The 24,724-nt window shown below is 38.2% G+C and overlaps 1 protein-coding gene and 1 non-coding gene across 2 annotated transcripts; both read left to right on the forward strand.

Moving 5' to 3' along the window:
* The first annotated feature begins 943 nt into the window (after positions 1 to 943).
* On the forward strand, positions 944 to 1,050 carry LOC141603309 (small nucleolar RNA R71). Its single transcript, XR_012525194.1, has one exon. It is a non-coding gene; the product is annotated as a small nucleolar RNA R71 (small nucleolar RNA).
* A 15,011-nt stretch (positions 1,051 to 16,061) lies between these two features.
* Positions 16,062 to 17,810, forward strand: LOC141600695 (uncharacterized). Its single transcript, XM_074420938.1, has one exon. It carries the CDS (start codon positions 16,062 to 16,064, stop codon positions 17,808 to 17,810), a length of 1,749 nt encoding a protein of 582 aa, XP_074277039.1.
* The last annotated feature ends 6,914 nt before the right edge of the window (positions 17,811 to 24,724 follow it).

The raw sequence follows: 24,724 nt of genomic DNA on the forward strand, positions 1-24,724 counted from the left end.
GTGGATATCATTCATGGTTTTGGGATTTTCCTCGGTTTTACCCGGGAATTTCCCTTAGGAGGCTTGTAGTTGGCTCATTTGGGTAGCCAATTGGGAGATTTGGTTGTCCGTCATCCGTTGAGAAGCTTGCATTTGGGTCCTAAGTTGGTTGATGGATGTGGTTGTCTCCTCTTGTTTTTGAGTGGTATGGTTGATGAATTGCGTTTGAGATGTCATCATTTGTTCCATCATGAGTTCCATGTTTGACTTTGGTTGGGTGGGTTGTTGGAATGGTTGGAAATTTTGTTGGAAAGGTTGGGTGTTTGGTGGGTTAAGTGGTTGAAATTGTTGTCTTGGTTGGAAGGTTCTTCCTTGGAAACCCGGTGGACCTTGATTGAAGGTTGTGTTCTGTTTTTGAGCTTGAAAGTTTGGTTGTTGTGACTTTTGTAGGAATGTTGGGTTTTGGACATTTTGAGAGCCATAGGAGAAGTTCGGGTGGGCTCTCATTCCGGGGTGATATTCGTTGTTGTTGAATGCTTGCTTGGCCGGACTAGACTTCCATATCCCGTTCACTTGCTCCATACAATTGCCATCTCCAACCACCAAAGGACACTCATTGGGTGGGTGTCCTTGGTCTCCACAAAGCTCACAACTATAGACTTGGTTCCTCATAGAAGAATTGCTAGATGTTTTGCTTGAGCTCATCAAGGCAACTTGTTGTTTAAGCTCTTCTATCATCTCTTTCACTTCCACATTGTTGGCCGATTCGACCGTTGACTTCCCTTTCCTCTTGTGCCTATCATTGTTCCAATGAAAGGTACGAGAAGACATTTCTTCAATAAGCTCTTTCGCTGTCTTGTGATCTATCTTATCCAATGCTCCCTTCCCCGAGCCGGAATCAAGGTTCATCTTCATCTCATTGTTTAACCCTTCATAGAAATTGTTGATGAGCTCATCATCCCCAATACCGTGGTGAGGACATAGCCTTTGGAGGCCCTTGTACCTCTCCCATGCTTCATAAAGGGTCTCATCTTCTTGTTGGGTGGAGCCTTGGAGCTCACTCTTGATTCTTGCGGTTCGTTGGGGTGGGAAATACTTGTTTAGGAAAGCCTTAGAGACATCGTCCCAAGTCCGAAGAGAGTCGGGTTCACAACTTTTAAGCCATTCCTTGGCACTTCCCCTCAAAGAGTAAGGGAAAAGCTTAAGGCGTACGGCATCCTCCGTCACTCCATTGGCCTTGAACATGTCACAACTATCCAAGAACTCGTTGAGATGCTCGTTGGGGTTTTCGGTGGCTCCCCCTCCGAATTGGTTCCCTTGAACAAGTTGAAGCAAGGTGGCTTTCACATCAAAATTGTTGGCTTGAATAGGTGGCTTGACAATACTCGGATTCACCACCTTTTTCGGAGCCAAGTTATCTCTCATAGGAACCGCGGCCATTGTTACTTCCGTTTCCGGTGTTGCAAAAGGATTTTCGTAAGTTTCAAAGACCCGTGGTTCTTCTCGAAGGTTCTCAATTACTGAATTTTCTTGAGGAATCGGTGTTTCTATAAGCCCTCTTCTACGGAGTGAATTTAGTCTTCTCGCGGTTGCTTCGATCTCGTGGTCAATCGGGCGAATTGGATGACCTCTACGAGCTCTCCTAACCATGCAAACAGTCCTACACACTTAATATAGGGATTCGTAACAAAAGACTTAGTCTAAACAAGAACGAAAACAATTAATATCTAGCCGAACTCCCCCAAGAACGGCGCCAAAAACTTGATGGTATCAAGCTATACCTCGCAAGTGCACGATTTTATCGTTGTACACTATTAAGGGTCGATCCCACAAGGAGTTGAAAAGACTACTAATTGTTCTAATCCTATAGTTTAGCTAAGTCGACAATAAGGGAGAAGGTTATGCTAGAACTACCAACAACAAGGTAAAACAAATTAAATAAGAAATAGGAGAAAGAGCAAGATAGAATGAAAGGTCGTAAATCAAATAGATTAAAAACCTAAGACTCGGTTCTTCCCAAACAATTCGTAATTCCACACAATCAAATATCTAGGCTAATCACAAGGGTAGTTAGGTGAGGAGGTGACGACTCTAATTCGCCTAAGGCCCCCCTCTCGGGTTCGAAATAGGACACTAGTACTACCCACCAACCCCCCTCTCGGGTTCGAAGGTCGGAATCCCTAACTCAATACCCGACTACCCCAAAAACATGCATTTTCCCAAGGTAGTCCAATATTTGCTAAGGTCATTAAGCCCCATCAATTCCCGGGTCATCCCACTCCCTCTATCGAGGGTCGATTTCAAACGCTAGATTAAAGGTGTCCTACCCGGTTCTCCTTTCGGTCTCAACCAAGGTTAACAATAGGGTCAAATCTCGGGTATCCAAATCACAACCTAACCAACTCTCGTTGGTGGTCAAGGGTCGTAAGTCAACACTACCCAAAATTCAACCCATAAACCATGTCAATCCCCTAAACTACCCTCACCAATTTCCCCAAATAATTAGCCTTTATGAAATTCAATTAGTGAAATTACTCATGTTGGGTCAAACCGAGCCCTAGTGGAAGACTACTCACTAATCATGGTCCTAATTGCAAAATAAACAATAAAGATGGAAACTTTGGTCACAAACATGGTGGGAAGATGGATTTTACTACTAAACATGCAACAATCCAACAATAGTTGTAAAGAAAGATGATTTAATCTAATAACAAGGTTGATTAACTAAAAGACACAATCTTTAACCAAATCAACTCAAAGATTAAGTCTTTGAGGACAACTATCCAAGTATGAACAAATGAAAGAGAATCAAAGAAAAGAGAAACAATGAAAAGATGAACAATAATGAAAACAACAACAACAAACAAACAACAACAACAATTTTAACATAAACAATTAAACAAACATGAAAGAAGAACAAAATGTAAACAAATACAAATAGGGAGAGAATTAATACCAACTCGAATGCAAAAGAGGAATTTGGATAGAAATAATAGAGAAGGAGAACCTTCAATCTTCTTACAAACCCAAATTCAACTACTAATTAATTTAAGAACTTCCCTAATTAAGGAAAGATTAACAAAGTTTTAAACTTGTAAGGGGAAATATTCTGGATCTAGGGTTGTGTGCAAAAGGGATTTAAGAGGGGGTATTTATAGCCTTGTACAATATTAGGAAGAAAAGAGGAAGAAAAGAGAGAAAAGCCCAAATCTCGCTGCTGCTGCGTTTTGCCGGTGCACCGGCTGCCGGTGCTCCTACCGGCAAAACCGCGCAAGGAATTAAAATATCTGGCATTTGTGTTTTGCCGGTGGGCCGGCTGCCGGCCTGCCGGCAAAACACCTTCTTCAGGACTTCTTCTTCTTCTTTGGGGTGCGTAATGCCTGTAACACCCCCGTTTATTTAAGGGCCTGAACTAGGACTCCTCAGATAAATGACGGTGTTACCATCTCGGTTTCCCGAGGTAGTGAATAACAAATTAAACTCCAAGGCAATTTATATAATATTTGAACTTAATTATTAAAAATCCTCTTTTCAACTCAATTTACAAGAACTGACATAAATAAAAGTGAAAGACTTCTAGATGATGATCTAGCTACTAAGTCGTCTGATCCAATGTCTCACGCCCATCCAGCTACCGTTCTATCTCTTAAACCTGTCAAGTCTGCTCCCCATAAAACGGTTCATCACAGGTGTTCACGAATACACAGGGTCAACCACGAGGTTGAGTAGGGAAAACAATAAAACAATAAAATATGATATGCATGATACTCCGTCACCTCCATCTCCATCTCAACTCATCACACACATCTCATACCCCGGAACGCCCAGCCATACCGATCCCCGGTAGACTATAAATATCGACCGAAGTCGATCTGCCAGCTCAACAGCTGAGGACACCAGGGCAAGTCCTGCAGAACCCGCCTGGGCCTTATCACAACATCACATCGTATCTCAACATCGTCACCCCACATCCTCCTCCAACTCCAATGCATATGAAATGCTCAACAGTAATTAATGCAATGCAATATGTATATAAATCACTGAACTGATAAATCATAAAGTCATGCCAGTTACCCGATATTGTGATATCATACTCAATACGATCAAATCAGTCAATCACCTTTCCGAATATAAATGATAACGTAAATCAACAACCAGGAATCCAGTTAACACAATTCGACAATGACGATAATAGGACAAGTGTATTTCCCTACCTCAAAGTGCCAGCAAATCCAATTAAGCAGTTAAGCAGTCCAATGGACAGATGTCCAATAATATTCCATCTCAAAATCGTTCTCTGAAAGGTAAATAATGATAACAATTACTTAACTATTCCCGTTCCCAACATAGAGGGTTATTAATGATAGGACTTCCTAAAGATGGAAACTTTCCCGATATAGTAACTTTTCTCTTTTAACCAACCCGACTCAAAACCCGACTTGAATTATTTAACTGGTTCGGGAATTAATTTAAATAACCGATATGATAATTTAAAAGATTAAACGAATTATTCGATTAAGAAAACCCGAATCAAATATTGGACAACTCAACAATCCCGACTCAAAACCGTCTCTGAACATTTTAAATAATTCGGGAGTTAAATTAAATAACTAATTTAGATGACTCGGAATTAAATTAAATAACCATTTTAATGAATTAAACGATTTAAGGAAAAACCCGAGTCACACAAACAATTCAAACAACCCGTCTTTAATTATTTACTTAACTCGGGAATTAAGTTAATTAATTTAGAATACGACCCGATACGAAATATAACGATTAAATGATGAAAAATCCGTTTAAAAAAAACAAAACAGCCCGCACCCCTTCCCACGCGCACACACACCGCCACAAGCTACCTCACCACCGCGACAACCACCTGACCCAACACCCACTCTGACCTCACCACCCACGACCACCACCAGCCTGGTCGACTGCCGCCGGCGAGTCGAACCAGGGCTGGCAATCTGGCCGGTTCACTGCCGTGCCTCCCCAAACAGCCCTGTTCTCTCCTTTACCACCACCGCACTCTACCCCCATAACCCTGTCAACCACCACAGCCCCACTCGCCGTCAACCCACGAACCAAGACACAGTGACGCCGCCGTTTCGACCTCCCCCGAGTCAACGGTGGCGCCACCCCAAATCCCAACCATAAAACTCGCCTGAAAACTCATATTATAACCCGTTTGACCACCCCCATCGATGCCGCCTTTCTCTGCCCCTACAACCACCTAGGACCACCCTAACCACCACCACTACACTCGCCACTCATCACCCATTTCCCCTACCCCGACACCAATCAACATTAACACCTCTATAAGACACGAAACCATGACCAACATCTCGACGTAGAAAACAAAACGAGAGGAGGAGGTGTTGAACCTTACCTTTTTCCGCCACCATAACAACCACCACGGCCACCTAAGAACGTCGACGACCACCCCTAGCCCTTCCTTGCTGCACCGTGACCACCCATGCTCTCTCTCTCTCTCTATATGCGTGTGGCTGAAGCTTTGGTGTTGGTGAAGGAGGGAGGCGGGTTGAGTGAATCAGAGGAGGGAGGCGGGTTAGGGGACTGTTAGGGTTAGGGTTAGGCACTATTTAGGGTTAGGGTTTAGGGTTAAGGGATAAATGGGCTTTAGGGTTTAATTTGAACATATATTGGGCCAATTTAAATGGGTCAGCTCACAATTCGTATTTCTTATAAAACCCGTCTTAATTAACTTGTATCGATACGACGCGAGTTAAATAAAATAACTTAACATAATTATCGACTAAACAATTTTCCCGACATAATTGTAATATAAAATGTATAATAATTAATATAAAATAATATCCGTTTAATTAATTATATTATATAAAAATACGGGGTATTACAGTCTTCCCCCCTTAAAATGAACTTCGTCCCGAAGTTCGCTCCCGTACCCAAACCTCCGAAGGGTATTGCATATCGTACTTACGGACGTCACGCATTTCTAACACGGTTAACACACGCTTTGACACCTTAATTTAACATAACAAATACGGAATGTTACATTTTGCCCTCCTAAAAAATAAACTTCGTCCCGAAGTTTAACTCATCATTATTTAACCCAACTGACTACGACTAATAACTACCTGAGAACACATCTGTATAACAACTAAATAATCACCTGAGAACATCGTCATTTTCCATCTAATTTCCGATCTGAAACTCAATTAACTCAATAACCATGGTCGCACTGGACCGCAAACATCACTCCCGTAATCATCCCTCGGCTCATAGGCCAACTCATAACTCGTTACCAGTAGTTTAACTACACTCTTTTTACACATCAACCAACTACCAGAAGTAGGAACAACATATAGAACTCATTTGCATAGGTACCCTACAACTAAACATCAACTTGGTCAACTAAAATCTACAAACAAGTGCAAATTAAGCATCAAGATTTTACAATCCTCCCCAACTAAAAACATGGTTACGTCCCCGTAACCTTCATTATTATAACAAGGTTCTCAAGCTCGCTAACAAATGAAAGATGATAAAATATTCATGACTCACGCTCAAGTTAACTAATCCTTACCAAAGACAATCAATATACAAGCTCTCTCAAGGAAACTACCGTTACCAGTAAAATTATTAGTAATTATTCATTTCACCAATCATTGTAATCGCGTACCTTAGAAACGTAGGGGATCAATCATCATAAGAAAGGAATTAGGCTCGCAACTTAATAAATTGATTTACGAAAATTTATAATCTACTAGGTCCAGTCTGACTTTCCTTTACTTAATTGTACCGATTTAGGTCAAGACATAGAATCACCATTAAAATGAAGACAACCCGTTCGCAGTATTTATCGTCCCAGCAATATTTTTAATCCTCATTGCAAAGGTTTGGTAAATTTTATAACTTATTGGTCGAGTCACACAAGTGACTAAACAACGACATTGGAAATTTAACGTACAAGACTATCATGCATAAAATTTTCGTTCTTGGTTTTAATTATATCTAGCCTGTATCCAACACAATGACAGAAAAGATTAGATGTATTTAACTACATCGATTTTACAAATATTCATTATATGTTATGCTAATATCAACTTACCATGTTAACACATAATTCACTTAAATCACCACATTACATTTCCCGCTTTGACACTCGTAACTAACCACACCCACCAATTCGCTATATGAACGAACATGTCTAAATTATCCCACCACTTATGACTCCGTTCTAGCGAACATTCCGTATTTATACTCATATGACCAAAATTTAACTTTATTTTCAAAAACTTTTACTTTCCTACTGGCTGGTGAATACTTTCTCGACATAATCTTATAACAGGGTCGTCATAGAATCCATTTACAGCTTACTACGAAACTCGAAATCAGATAAACTTAATTCAATTCCTTTAAACAAAACGAGCTTAGGTGTCGACTCATATATTGTAATTTACAGGTTCATCTTATTCATTTCAGTCCCATCTTTACTAATGAAAGATTATTACTCCAATCATCAGGATTTTAGTTGCACTTCTTACTCAGTTATGTTCACGGCTCAACTAAACGTAACTATAACGACTATCATTTAAATCAACGCATATCATGTGAATCATCAAAGGGTTATCCCATTATAATATTGCCAACATAGTTATCATAAATAATCCTTATTAGAATATAATTGATAGTGATGACTCGAGAATATAGATATGCTAAATGTCGTATTATATCAAACAGATTCCTTTATATCATGCTCCTACAATTGCAAGAATCCCTTTAGTATTTTATGACGATAAAATGATGAACATATCCACTAAGAATTAACAACATTGTTTATTATCATGTTATAGGTTTTAGGTTCAACTGAAATCATTTAATGCAATGAAAGCAATAAGTATAACCATAGGCACACAGACTCACATAATGGACCTTAGAACTCAGATGACATCCTACATATGTGAATATTTAGACATACTCATTACTACCATCCATGTGTAAACTTTTAACATCGCTATTATAATTTTCATGCGAGTATATTAGAAAAATCAAATTAACTTTTAACGTCATCAACTTACACGAATATGACAATATGGTTTTATATTTATATATATATATATATCCGACCACTATGCAATTATGATGAATACGCCAGGGATATTACAACATGCCAAACGTATATAAAATATGCAACAACTGGACTCATATAAAATATTTCACCCTCGATTAAAATCAATTTAAGCTATCCAATTTTACTCATACTATCATGCCAACCATGTTATCAACTAAGTTTTAAATTTTTGTCACTTGTTAAGATACATAACTACTGAACATGCGTGCTACTGTCGTTATGTAAAACATTATAAATTCACATTGTTAAAGTTCATGAATTAATCAAACAAATTGTATAAAAATTCAACATTGAACGCACATTTTAAATGTTTGGATTTACGTTGTAACTTCCGAAAATCGCGATTAAATAACCGTTTGATTAAATACTTGATTCATAATATTTTTATAAAACAAGGTGAGTTAAAAACACATGGGAAAAAAAATTATTTGTTCTAAAGCACAAGAATTCCATTTTTAAAGAATTTTACAACTCAATTGGTCCAAACAAACATGTGACAGCTATTTGTCCAAAACTTGGGTCAGTTTGCAAAACTTATTATTTAATATAGAGACATCAAGATTTTTCATGGCTTATTAACTTGAAAACGTATACGACTCTTTTGATCGGTGGAGTTGGAATTATGCAAAAATTATTAATACAATTTAAATGAGAATTTTATAAAATCTTTGGTCAACATCACTGCACAGGAACTCTCTAACCGTAGCTCACTAAAATATTTATTACTCCTAATCTGTATATCATATAAGCATGAAACCGACGCCAAATGAGCACTAACTCACAAGGCTACCTCTCATAAAATTTTTATCCGTAGGCAATAAACAGAGAAGGAATGGCAGTAAGGTCAATCAAAGAGTAACACCAACCAAGACGAGTTTTATCACTAAGTCATTCATTTCTATGTCCCAATTCTTATAACTAGACTCTCGATACTAATCCATCCCGACTTAAATCCAACACTGTACAATTCGTATCATCCACCCCATAGAATCCCTTCGCATCTCGATCTACTCATTACATCTAAATCACGATTGTGATGACTAAAGATATGAAATTCTATCGTGTCTCTTATTATTAACACAATACTATACTAGCATGGCTTTGGGATCACATAACCGCATATTACTAGACCTAATAGCACTATCAGCACATCATTCATACAAAATACTTACCGTAGCGTTGTCATGCATAATGGTTAGATTATATGATCTCAAGGCATACATCAACTCAATTAAGCAATAATCAATGCATCAATCAGTTAATACTTAAGCAACGATATTTGAATTTCAGGTTCAACCTTAGGCAACTTTTCTACCCTTTCTCTCGTATACACTCATGGTGTCCGGGTCAAACTGAGAGGGCCACTGGTTCGGTGTGAGGGGGCCCCTAACTCATACCTTACCTTAGTGTGCTCCTAACAGTTCTATCCCGGGGTTCATTTTAATTAGACACATCCTATATTCATTGGGCTCATTGGTTTAGGCACGAGGATCGTTCGCTCGATACCACTTTGTAACACCCCCGTTTATTTAAGGGCCTGAACTAGGACTCCTCAGATAAATGACGGTGTTACCATCTCGGTTTCCCGAGGTAGTGAATAACAAATTAAACTCCAAGGCAATTTATATAATATTTGAACTTAATTATTAAAAATCCTCTTTTCAACTCAATTTACAAGAACTGACATAAATAAAAGTGAAAGACTTCTAGATGATGATCTAGCTACTAAGTAAATCGATCCAATGTCTCACGCCCATCCAGCTCCCGTTCTATCTCTTAAACTTGTCAAGTCTGCTCCCCATAAAACGGTTCATCACAGGTGTTCACGAATATACGTGGTCAACCACGAGGTTGAGTAGGGAAAACAATAAAACAATAAAATATGATATGCATGATACTCCGTCACCTCCATCTCCATCTCAACTCATCACACACATCTCATACCCCGGAACGCCCAGCCATACCGATCCCGGTAGACTATAAATATCGACCGAAGTCGATCCGCACTCAACATTTGAGGACACCAGGGCAAGTCTGCAGAACCCGCCGGGCCTTATCACAACATCACATCGTATCTCAACATCGTCACCCCACATCCTCCTCCAACTCCAATGCATATGAAATGCTCAACAATAATTAATGCAATGCAATATGTATATAAATCATCGAATCGATAAATCATAAAGTCATGCCGATTTACCCGATATTGTGATATCATACTCAATACGATCAAATCAGTCAATCACCTTTCCGAATATAAATGATAACGTAAATCAACAACCAGGAATCCAGTTAACACAATTCGACAATGACGATAATAGGACAAGTGTATTTCCCTACCTCAAAGTGCCAACAAATCCAATTAAGCGATTAAGCGGTCAATGGATGAGATGTCCAATAATATTCCATCTCAAAATCGTTCTCTGAAAGGTAAATAATGATAACAATTACTTAACTATTCCCGTTCCCAACATAGAGGGTTATTAATGATAGGACTTCCTAAAGATGGAAACTTTCCCGATATAGTAACTTTTCTCTTTTAACCAACCCGACTCAAAACCCGACTTGAATTATTTAACTGGTTCGGGAATTAATTTAAATAACCGATATGATAATTTAAAAGATTAAACGAATTATTCGATTAAGAAAACCCGAATCAAATATTGGACAACTCAACAATCCCGACTCAAAACCGTCTCTGAACATTTTAAATAATTCGGGAGTTAAATTAAATAACTAATTTAGATGACTCGGAATTAAATTAAATAACCATTTTAATGAATTAAACGATTTAAGGAAAAACCCGAGTCACACAAACAATTCAAACAACCCGTCTTTAATTATTTACTTAACTCGGGAATTAAGTTAATTAATTTAGAATACGACCCGATACGAAATATAACGATTAAATGATGAAAAATCCGTTTAAAAAAAAAACAAAAACCCGCACCCCTTCCCACGCGCACACACACCGCCACAAGCTACCTCACCACCGCGACAACCACCTGACCCAACACCCACTCTGACCTCACCACCCACGACCACCACCGGCTGGTCGATCGCCGCCGGCGAGTCGAACTGGGGGGGCAATCTGCTGCGGTTCACTGCCGTGCCTCCCCAAATGACCTGTTCTCTCCTTTACCACCACCGCACTCTACCCCCATAACCCTGTCAACCACCACAGCCCCACTCGCCGTCAACCCACGAACCAAGACACAGTGACGCCGCCGTTTCGACCTCCCCCGAGTCAACGGTGGCGCCACCCCAAATCCCAACCATAAAACTACTTTGAAAACTCATATTATAACCCGTTTGACCACCCCCATCGATGCCGCCTTTCTCTGCCCCTACAACCACCTAGGACCACCCTAACCACCACCACTACACTCGCCACTCATCACCCATTTCCCCTACCCCGACACCAATCAACATTAACACCTCTATAAGACACGAAACCATGACCAACATCTCGACGTAAAAACAAAACGAGGAGGAGGAGGTGTCTTTGAACCTTACCTTTTTCCGCCACCATAACAACCACCACGGCCACCTAAGAACGTCGACGACCACCCCTAGCCCTTCCTTGCTGCACCGTGACCACCCATGCTCTCTCTCTCTCTCTATATGCGTGTGGCTGAAGCTTTGGTGTTGGTGAAGGAGGGAGGCGGGTTGAGTGAATCAGAGGAGGGAGGCGGGTTAGGGGACTGTTAGGGTTAGGGTTAGGCACTATTTAGGGTTAGGGTTTAGGGTTAAGGGATAAATGGGCTTTAGGGTTTAATGGGCTGAACATATATTGGGCCAATTTAAATGGGTCAGCTCACAATTCGTATTTCTTATAAAACCCGTCTTAATTAACTTGTATCGATACGACGCGAGTTAAATAAAATAACTTAACATAATTATCGACTAAACAATTTTCCCGACATAATTGTAATATAAAATGTATAATAATTAATATAAAATAATATCCGTTTAATTAATTATATTATATAAAAATACGGGGTATTACAATGCCGGTTGACCGGCTGCCGGTGCTCCCACCGGCAGCGAGGTCAAGCTTGTTTTTCCTAAAAATCTTCAATTAATTTTTCTTGCTGTGTTATACCGGTGGGCCGGCTGCCGGCCTGCCGGCAAAACACAACACTCAGCTTTTCTTCAAAATCTTTGGCAATTCTTTGGGGTGTGCTCTGCCGGTGGCCAGACCGGCTGCCGGTCTGCCGGCAGAACACAATGTTCAGCATTTCTTCACCTCTTCTTCATGTAAAGGCAATGGGGTGCCTTTCTTGCCCCAATTCCTCTATACTTGGATCGTCTCCTACAAAAGGATACACAAAGTAACAAGTACGGGGATTGGGCACAAAATGCAAGGAAAAACACCCGAAACCGACTCGATACGAGTCGGTATGCATAAAAGAAAGAGGGAAAATAGGAGTAAATTAATCGTATATCAATATGTTACCTTTTGAGCAACCTTAAGTCATTAATTAATTTTACAATTACTTAAATGACGCGCCTAAACAGATCATTTTTATACAACAAACATGTTTTATGGGGGACTAAAACTGTCTTTAATAACGATTTTGACATAATTTAAAATAACATAAAATTGTTTTATAATATTTATTAGTTTTTTTTTTTATATATTTAAAAATTACAAACCCATTAAGACCTATTAAGTTAATATGATACTCACAACCGATTTAAATACGACGAAAATAATAGGTTGGTTGTGAGATCTTAGTTTAAGACGGTCTTAATTAGAAAAACTTTCTATTCAAATTTGTCTATATTAGCTACTAGAACTCATTAAAGGTTCCTCGGATATGACATACAATTAGTATTGATCACAAAAATTATTCACTCCTTTAAAAGACGGTCTTACAACCCATAATAAGTCAAAAGGCATAACCCACCTACTTCTTTAACTTTCAATTTGAATTAATATATATGAACTTCTACTATTATAGATCGTCCACCTTATGATAGAACGCTATTTCAACTCGATACTATATATACTACTATTTCATATTAATTATGTACATATTATTATATATGAGTAAGAAACTTATAGTCTGTCGGAAGACTTTTTGACGAGGGTATATATCGATGGGTCTAAATGTCATAATTAGCCAATTACAAATGTGTTTTTCAACATAACTATGTTCTACTAAAGGGTTTGGGTAAAACAGTAGATACTAAAAATCTATATACACTCACCAAAATATGGGTAGTATGTAACGGGTTTTAGTCTTTAAATAAGGTTCTAATCGACAAACGTTAGTTGGAAGCAGATTTATAATAACGGATAAGGTTAACAATATATATATTTACCGGGTTATACTGTCAAATTAAATTAACAAAATCTAGAAAAAATATTTAATAATTACCAGGTTATAAGACAATTATATTATTTTCATATTTTTAAAATTATAAATAAAATAAAAACTTTCATATGGTCCGTTATTCATACTGTCTTTAATGACAAAACTTCTTTATATCTTACTATGTCTTTAATTTGGTTGTACAATGCTTATGGTACAACTGGATGTATAATCCTATTTGGGCAAGAACCGCAAGATTGTTGTATATTAGTGTTAAAACCAAATGGAAAAAATCGTGAAGATGCTATAATAACTCTTAAGCAATACTATATTTATTTTGAATGTGTACCTTTTAATTTAATTATTTGGATCATCTATACTGTGATTACTGATTATTAGTAATGAATAGAGATGTCAGTGGGACGGATACATATGGGTGCCACATTGCACCCGCCCTGGTTGGGGTGGCATGAGTAGAGCTCTCTAGGGTACGGGTACAAAAATTCCACCCGTAATGGGTGGGTGGGACATGGATAAATTTTATGTCACACCTAAATAAAAATACACACTAAATATATTTCAAAGTTTCATTATTAGTAGTAAATTTTCATGATATTTTTTAATTAATGATTTTTAAAACTTAGGGAATGAATGTAATTCGCTTATATTCGAAGTTATTATTGATATGATTGATATAAGATATGAGTATAAGCGCATTGGCTTATGATGAATGCTTGGTTGAAAATATGAGACGCAGACATCAAATGTCTTCATCGATTATTATACAAATTATATATCATTAGGTTTTTGAATTATGAGCATTATTCAAAATTAGTATGAATGTACAACATTTTTACGCATACAAATCAAGTACAATGTTGAATTGAAATTCAACATTTATAATATTATAACTATAAAATTTCAAGTGATTATCTATATTTTTTTATACAGGTCCCTGCAACTTTGCACGGATTCTAAACTAGTTAATAAATAAAATAGAAAACATTTAATCTATAAATAGAAAATGAGTAGTAAAAGCTTAAGGGACTAGTTTGCACAATTAATTAAAGTAAAGAGATTGAATTACCACTTTAACGTAAAGGAATATGAGCAACATGTGTGTATTGACGAAGTTGTTAATTTTAAATTACGAGCAATAATGCATTAATGCTCCACACTTAGTTTTCCGACCAAACTATTTTATTCCTTAAAAAAAACCTTAGATTTGAGGGTTTTCTGATACCAAACTATTTTGACAAAAAAAAGTACCTTAAAAAGCACCCTAGATCTTAGGTCGATATAAAAAATTAAGACCAACTAAAGGAAGCACTTTCCCTTGCCAACTTGGCGTTCATTCACACTAGGAAGGTGGTATACAATATACACAAATCAATTCGAGCCATGGTTTGTGTCTTTTACATAATAGAGCCAATCAACGAGAATGAATAAATATTATGCACCAATTATAAGGTAAGACGTTTTTATATATACAGACGGTTATTTATCAGCCAAGTCAATTAATATCCACTATTCCGTATAATGTAGTACTAGTACAATGTAACCGTCCTAAATTAAATACTAATTCGGAAACCATATTTACAATCGTGTATATAGTACTCCCTAATGTGAAACAACGATATATTTTACAATAATAAGATCACTTCACATTATTTTTGTACGTGTATAAGACTAGTGATCTATTAAAACTTTGTTTGGATATCAAAATAAGATAAGACGTAATGAATTGATCCATAGCATATATGAGAATTACGTGTATAAACAATGAAAAGAATGTCATATTGATAGTTGTGAGTTGTGAACTTGTGACTAGTTGTGAGTTGTGAACTTGTGACTAGTGTGACGCTACAAGTCCATATAACTTTACAGCCAAATACCGCAATGGCGCAATTCATTAGATTATATTATGAAAAAAACAGTATGGAGTTTCATTGTTGAGATGAATAATGTGCGTGGAATTTTGCTTCTAACAATGAAACTAAGCTAGTTAACGTGACCAACTAAGCTAGCTAACTAGCTTAGTTGGTCGGTCATGTTATAACAGTGTGGAGTTTTCTTTTGTTGTGAACTTCGTTTTGTGGCCCTACTCGCTGTAGGTCACGGGTTAATCCCATTTTAATCAAAAAAACAGTGTGGAGTTTCATTGTTGAGATGAATGTTCGAATTGTAATTTAGGTCACTCATGAGTAATACTTGTTATAACATGACCAACTAAGCTAGTTAACATTATGTAATTATAATTTAGCAGCATGTGAAACGTAAAGTGATAGACTTAATATTAAGTTGGTAATGTAGAGTAGTTGAGAATTGAGAAAATATATTGAGTTTTTTTTTTTTTTCTTCATCCGCTAACTTTATCTTAGATTATTAGTATTTAAATTGCTTGTTAATTTCTAAGAAACAACTACCTACCACCACCTACGTACACTAACTATTAGTAAATAAATATATTTGTATATATTTAGTTACCTAGTTTAGATATACGTTCACATTGTATATGCTAGTATATATTGTATCCTTGAACAATGAATTATTTACGGAATATCATTCTTTCATGGTATCAGTAGTTTTAGGTTTTACAAATTCATAAAACAGAATTCTAGCCGCCGCCCTGTCTCAGCCACGGCATGACAGGTCCTGACGCCACAAACACCGTGAGCGGAGCCCCTGGTAAGTCCAACCTCCATCCCGTTTATTCCGTCACTAATATTCTGCATAAAGTTCGCATGTTAGATGGTGTTAAGGTGAATTACTCCGCTTGGGTGAAACTGTTTACCCTCCATGCTCGTGGATATAAAGTTCTTCACCATATCGATGGCACCAAACCGCCTGCTCAGACCGATGACAAGTATGAGTCATGGTGTGAAATTGATGCTCATGTCCTTCAATGGATCTACGGGTCCGTGTCCGACGAGCTTCTTCTCCGAATACTTGAGGCCGATTCCACTGCCCATGAGGCATGGCTCCATCTCAAAAATCATTTTCACAATAACAAAGGCTCTCGAGCGGCGGCCTTGGAACACGAGTTTACTCACATGTCTCTGGAAAAAGCAGCGTCTTTGGATGATTATTGCCAAAGATTGAAGGATATTGCCACTCAATTGAATGATGTCGGCAGCGCGGTAGATGATCAACATTTGGTTCTTCAAATGGTTCGCGGGTTACCATCTGAATATGATGTGGTTGGTGCTTATATTAATCAACAGTTGCCTTCTTTCGAGAATGCCCGTGGTATGCTACAGCTTGAAGAACAACGGAAATCTGCCCGTACCGAAGCCGCTCCGACTGCACTTGCTGCCCCTGCCGCCAATGATGACACCCAAGGTACTGATTCTCACTCACATCGTGGTAATTCTACTTGGCATAATAACAACAATAAAAAGTCTTACCACAAAGGAAAGGGTGGGAAAGGGAATTGGAAAAATAATGGCAAAGGGGGTGGTAATAACAGCGGTGGAAATAATGGCAGTGGCAAACCGCCCTCTGCTCCGGCGACAATTACAGTTCCCGTCTGGCCCGGTACACCCTGGAATGCTCCATGGGGTGTGCCACCTTGCCCATACCCTGCTCAACAGGGGTGGGCCCCTGCTTGGCAGCCACAACAACCACGCGGTCAGTCTCCATATCAGCCGCGCTATGGTCCCAACCCTGTCTACGGACAGGCCTTTATTGCGGCTCCTCTAGCAGGTTATGAGATGTCAAATATGAATCAGGCCTTCCAAACGATGACACTAGTACCGCCTGATAATGCTCAATGGGTCATGGACACGGGCGCCTCGTCACATCTCACCTCCGAGTCAGGTACGCTAAATCCTCCTTTTAACTTGAGTTCTATTCGGTCTATTTTTGTCGGCAATGGTAAGTCCATTCCCGTCCTTGGGTCGGGTCACGCATCCATCACCCTTCCCAACCGCCAACTGTCCCTTAAAAATGTCCTTTACGCCCCTAACATTATTAAAAACCTTATTTCTGTACGCCAATTTACTAAGGATAATAATGTAAGCGTGGAATTTGACCCTAATGGTTTCTCTGTGAAGGATATTCGGACGGGGAGAACGATAATGAGGAGCAATAGCACCGGTACTCTTTACCCCGTGTCAGCTACGTCATCCAAAGAGCCACCCATCACGGTCCTCGCCGAGTCATCACGTGACCTTTGGCACCCTCGCCTAGGCCACCCCGGCTCCAATATCACTAGTTTTCTTAATCGTCACCAATTTATCGATTGTAATAAAGAGCCTCGCTCTCATTTATGTCATTCATGTCAAGTCGGAAAACATAAACGACTTCCTTTTGTTGATTCAAATTCTATGTCCCTTTTACCGTTTGATATATTGCATTGTGATCTGTGGACCTCACCTCTGAAGGAAATGTAGATCTTTATACATTTTAACATAGTCTTATATGTTTAAATAATTTGTCATAAATTAAAACGGATCTTATGCATGCAAACATTAAATAAAGAGATGAAAAGAAATGTCCTTACATTCAATATTTCGGCTATATTGGGCACAAGAGAGATCACCTTTCTCTTCTTGTTCTTGAGCTATTCCAATGGATGAACAAGATCTAAGAATAAGATCTCTCCCCAAGCTTTATACCCAAGGCTTAACACTTAATCTAATTAATATTATAAGTACTAGTATAATATTAATGTAGTGAAAATTGAACCAAAAACTTTATAAAACCCTTATGTGTTTTCGGTTTTAGAGAGAAGAAGAGAGGATTTTATTTCTCTAGAAAATCTCTATATTTGAAGATGGAATAGAATGAAAAATAATACTCTAGCTTTAGTATATTATTTGGTAAAATTATAGAGAAAAACAATGATAATTGTCTTCCCCAAAACCGTGTAAGAGGGGCTTTATGGGTGAGCCAATGCATGGAGAATTTGTTCTTCACAAGATAAATAGGGTTGCATGGCTACTATTAGCTTTTAATCATTATGTTTTCTATTTAAAATATAAACACAATTTAAGCCTAATCCTCCTACAATATTTCGGCACTTTCACATAATATGGAGTCCATATTATTTTGTCAATTGTCTATATGTTACATGTCACATGTCACACATATTTGTTATGTAATTTTTAACATATTAAAAATTCAACGTATTAATAAAAATACGTCACATACAAAAATCGACTTGGTAATTTCATAATTACTTGTGCCAAAAATATTTTACCATTTATAAATTTCAACTGATTGAATTTATAATAATTCATTCATTTCAATTGTTACATTAAACAATTTATTTCATCCGAGTAATTATACAATTTAATTACTCAGACCGTATCTCATTTAATCACATTTCAATTTGATACGTAAATTTTACTTCCAAAATCGTCCGTCAATTTTCAAGTAATTTAATTAACTCGCAACGTTATACGATTAATTAAATAATCAATTAAGTGTATTGCCCTTTAGGTATGACCTAGGGGGTCAACTGATCACCACCGTCACACGACAGTAATGTCAAACTCTAGTCAGCCAATCATTACCGATATATGTTGACCAGTTGACAGTAACAATATTACTTCCCAATTGTATTCTTAAAATGAGATTTAACAATGATATTTAAATCATGTGATCGCACTATTGTTGAGGACACATTTCCCAACAATCTCCCACTTGTCCTCGACAAGTGTGCGTCACCAATTCTCTTGTCCTATTACTATCTCCCACTCAATGCAAGGTGTCTTTCAGGTCGTACTTGCAAGTGATCATATCGAGAGTGGTTTCCTCGATCTGGAGAATAACTGATTGACCGGATTTATCCACACTGGATACCTTCCGAGCGTGGCCACGCATTTCCAGTTCATTACTCCTCGAGTGGCCCTGAGATATTGTTATAACCCTGACTAGGGGTGGACAATTCCTATCGCACTCATTCCCTTCGACTAGCCACAGCCATCATAACCCAAAATATGCCCATTTGACCCCATTTACGAAGGTCGTAGTAACACAAATCAAAGTTAATCTGAAACTGTGCCATCTTAGGAGAATAGTCTTTAGTCAAAAGAATCGACTCATTTGAATACTATAGTAGCTCTTGCCACGACCAGGCTATATAAATTTGCCAGAACTCTATAAGCGGTCATTAGGCCCGACAAAATGTTCCTAACAGTCTGCCTATGTGATCGACTAGTCATCTCACATGACTGTATGGCACTTGAACTTGCCATCAATCGCCTCACACTTTAGTCACTTCGAGACGTCACCTCATATAAGTAACTATGGGCAAAACAATGTTAATCCATGTTCACTTTAACGGGGTTCAATTGTCTCTACAACCCATTTGGATGTAACAAAGTATAAATTAAGGATAAAAGACAAATGCGATTATGAACATGAACAAAAACAACACTTTTATTTCATTTCAAAATCTAACAAAAATTTGGTACACGTTTAAGTCCCATGGACGCAACATGCCCATCATGCTTAGCCTGCGATAAAGGCTTGGTGAGCGGATCGGCTATGTTGTCATCCGTCCCAACCTTACAAATCGCAATTTCCTTTCTTTCAATGAAATCTCTTATTACATGATACTTTCTAAGTACATGTCTAGATCTATTACTAGACTTTGGCTCCTTAGCTTGGAAGATCGTCCCACTATTATCACAATAGAGAGTGATGGGATCATCGGCGGTAGGTACTACTTTTAGACCTTCCGTGAATTGCTTGATCCACATAGCTTCCTTGGCCCTCGATCGCAATGTACTCAGCCTCCGTTGTTGAATCCGATTCTGACTTCCTTGAAGCTTCTCCACCTTACGGCACCACCATTGAGCATGAAAACAAAACCAGCTTGTGATTTCATGTCATCTCTATCTGTTTGAAAACTTGAGTCCGTGTATCCTGTAACACGCAACTCAGTGTCTCCTCCAAACACAAGGATAGAGTCCTTAGTTCTTCTCAAGTACTTAAGGATGTTCTTGACAGCAATCCAGTGACTCTCACCTGGGTTTCCTTGATATCTACTCGTCATGCTCAAGGCATACGAGACATCAGGACGTGTGCATATCATGGCATACATGATTGATCCAATAGCGGAAGCGTAAGGAATCAACTTCATGCGTTCAACATCATGGGGTTCGGAGGGACATTGAGTCTTGCTCAATATCGTTCCGGTTACCATAGGTACCAAACCCCTTTTGGATTTGTCCATGCTGAATCGTCGAAGAATCTTATCAACATAAGACTCTTGACTTAGTGCCAATATCCTCTTGGGTCTATCTCTATAGATCCGGATACCTAATATGCGTTGTGCCTCTCCTAAATCCTTCATTTGGAAGTGGTTACCTAACCACTTCTTAACAGAAGACAACATTGGAATATCATTTCCAATGAGTAGTATGTCATCGACATACAAGATTAGGAACACAACATTGCTCCCACTGAATTTCATGTATAAACATGGTTCCTCAACATTTCGAGTGAAACCATTTTCCTTTATTACATGATTGAATCGATGATTCCAACTTCTAGATGCTTGCTTAAGACCATAAATGGATCTCTTAAGTTTGCACACTTTGTTAGGATTTTAGAATCAACAAAACCTTCGGGTTGTATCATGTACACCTCCTCTTCTAAATGCCCATTTAGAAAAGCGGTTTTGACATCCATTTGCCAAATTTCATAATCATGAAATGCGGCGATCGCTAACAAAATCCGTATGGATCTTAGCATGGCTACGGGGGCGAAGGTCTCATCATAATGGAGACCTTGGACTTGGGTAAATCCTTTTGCCACTAGCCTAGCTTTGTAGACATCGTCATGTCCTTCTATGCCATTCTTGACTTTGAATATCCATTTGCATTGAAGGGGTCTTGCCCCTTTAGGCAAATCTACCAAGTCCCAAACTTGGTTTTCAAGCATAGAATCCATTTCGGACTTCATGGCTTCAAGCCATAAGGTGGAATTAGGACTAGAGATTGCGGCCTTGTAGGTGGCGGGCTCGTCACTTTCCATAAGCAACACGTCAAGCGTTCCATCTTCTTCGATAAGTCCCACATATCGATCGGGATGGCGAATGACTCGGCCCGTCCTTCTTAGTGGAGGAGGTACAACCGCGTTAGACGACGAAGGAACATCTTCTTGCGTCTCTACCTCGGTTTGTGGCTCTTGAACTTCGTCAAGTTCAAAATTTCTCCCACTCTGTCTCTTAGAAATAAATTGACTTTCTAAGAAGACAGCCTCACAAGACACAAACACTTTGTTTTCTTGAGGTTTGTAGAAGTAGTAACCTCGAGAGGTCAAAGGATAACCTACAAAGATGCACTTTTCGGATTTTGGGGCAAGCTTATTGTCGGGTTTAGCCTTGACGTAAGCATCACATCCCCAAATTTTCATATAGGATAGATTAGGAACTCTTCCTTTCCATGTCTCAAATGGAGTCTTTTCGGTGGCTTTAGTGGGACTATTATTTAAAGATAGAATTGCAGTTTGAATTGCAAATCCCCAAAACGAGTTCGGTAACTCGGTTTGACTCATCATGGATCGAACCATATCAAGTAGGGTTCGATTCCTCCTTTCGGCAACACCATTCAGTTGTGGTGTTCCGGGTGGAGAAAGTTGTGATATAATACCACAACCTTTCAAGTGTGAATCAAATTCAAGGCTAAGGTATTCACCACCACGATCGGATCGTAGTGCCTTAATCCTTTTGTTCAATTGGTTCTCTACTTCGTTTTGAAATTCCTTGAATTTCTCAAACGCTTCACTCTTATGTTTCATCAAATAGATATACCCATATCTACTTAAATCATCGGTGAAGGTTATGAAGTAGTCATAATTACCACGCGCGGTGATACTCATTGGTCCACATACATCGGTGTGTATGAGTCCTAATAGCTCACTAGCTCGTGTCCCTTTACCGCTAAAAGGATTACGAGTCATTTTGCCAAGTAGGCAATATTCGCATGTACCAAATGATTGATAATCAAATGGTGTAATCACATTAGTAGAAATTAATCTTTTGATGCGATTCTCGTTTATGTGACCTAATCGACAATGCCAAATGAACGCTTCACTTGGGTCACTTGTTTTGAGTTTCTTTGATTGTATGTTATAAATATCATTTGTTGGATTTGAGGTCTCTAAAATGTAAATGCCATTAATGGAAGAAGCTTGGCCAATAACCAAATCATTCCTAGAAATAGAGCAACGATTGTTCTTAATGACAAAACAAAAACCGTCCATGTCTAGCATGGCGATTGAAATAATGTTTTTAGAGAGCGTAGGAACATAAAAACAATTATGCAAATACAACTCAAAACCGTTTGGCAAAGCTAGAACATAAGTTCCTTTGGATTCGGCCGCTACCCGAGCTCCATTTCCAAGTCGAAGATCCACATCTCCCTTGCTAAGCTTCTCCACATCTCTTAAACCCTGTAAATGATTACAAAGGTGAGAACCACAACCGGTATCTAGTACCCATGTCGTAGTGGAAGTATAATTTATATCAATAACATAAATTTCTTTAGGAATTGTACCTTTTGGAGTAATGAGTCCTTCCCTTATATTTCGCAAATACATAGGGCAATTCCTAAGCCAATGTCCCATGCCATAGCAATAATGGCACTCATCATTAACTTGCTTGAAGTTTTTGACTTTCTTTCCTTTCTTCTTGAACCTCTTTCCCTTTGACGCAAGAACTTGATTGCTAGAGCTCCCACTAGCTTTGGCATCTTTATCTTCCAGAGACAAAGACCCTATAGATCGTGTGAGGTAGTCTTCCTGAGACGGACTCACACGAGGTCTAGTAGTAGTGGGTGGTTTAGAAGAAGTGATGAAATTAAGGTTTCCATCCGAACCTATCCCGAAATGAAGTTCTCTAGTTGTATTGAAATTGTTGTTGGAGCATACGTCGTCAAGAACATGGTGATATGACTCAATAGTAATTGGTGCGGTAGCATTTGATGGATTCATTGTAATGCACTACAAATATGGAGGAAAGGAAATATTAACATTTGTCTTTTTAAATCATACTTGCAAATTTAACAAGATATGAACATTTATATAGTGACCTCTACTCAACTATAATAAATGATTCCAAGATCCAAATTCATATCAACTTAGGCACGGGGTAGCCGATGAAACCTTCATTAATATAACTCGGTGGATTAACCTTTTAATCGATTCTACTTTTAGAACTCTTGGTCGATAAAATTACTCTAATATTTATCTATAGCCCAAAACACATCAACAAGGGCACGGGGTAGCCGATGAAACCCTTATCAATTACTTTTGTTGAGTTCAATCCAAATTTCGAATAAATGTGTCCATTATCCAAACCCATATTAACTTAGGCACGGGGTAGCCGATGAAACCCTCATCAACATGAATTCGGTGGATTAGACATTTATCACCCACTTCCCCTACGTAACAAGGTTTGTACCCCGGGGTAGCCGAGTGCACTCCCTCGCGAAATAGGTTTTCATGGTTTCTACTATTTGGTAAGGCTATGTCTCAATTAATTGTTTTAGCGAGAGGTCATGTCAATTTATTATCTATCACGTTTTAAGTGAACTAAATCGGTGAACTACGATAATTCTAATTGACACGGTCGATAGACTCGATAAAAACAATGCATGTTTAGTTATGGCGATTTAGCGATGCATGTGACATAAAATAAAATGCAAGCATAAAATAAATAAATCCTAGTATGGCCTTTCCTAAAATAGAAAAACTATTAATCTATTACATATTCGGAAACCAACTCCATTGGTCCCTTGAACTTCGGTTGTGGCACGCATCTCGAGGTAACACCGTCTTTATGTATCGCCATTCTTGAAGTAATCCGTCTTTTGGAACTCCGGAATGAATAAAATTACATAATAAATTACATAATTACCTATTATACATTTGTGACTAAAATAAAATAAATCTATTAAATTACAAAACGGTGATACGAGATCACAATAAAATTACAACCGAATCGATATTCCCATGCATTTCGGGAAATACCAATTAAAATCTAAGGCCATACTAAGTAAAATTACATAATTCGAAATTACATAAATTAAAATTATGACAATCATAAAGAAAAATGCAGCATTATATTATGTATGAACATGCTCAATTTTTATGCTAAATCGCCTTTTAAATAGCCAATATCGTATATTACTCGGTTTTTACGGATTTGCGTGATTTCAACATTTTATAATCACAAAAATGCACAAACTCATATTTATGCATAAGTTAATTACCCTAACCTCTTAGGACTCAAAATATAGTCTCCACTAGTAATTTGACCATAATTAACTTTTATTTACAAAATTGTTCATAA

This window comes from Silene latifolia, chromosome 9 (assembly GCF_048544455.1).
Source record: "Silene latifolia isolate original U9 population chromosome 9, ASM4854445v1, whole genome shotgun sequence".
NCBI lineage: Eukaryota > Viridiplantae > Streptophyta > Magnoliopsida > Caryophyllales > Caryophyllaceae > Silene > Silene latifolia.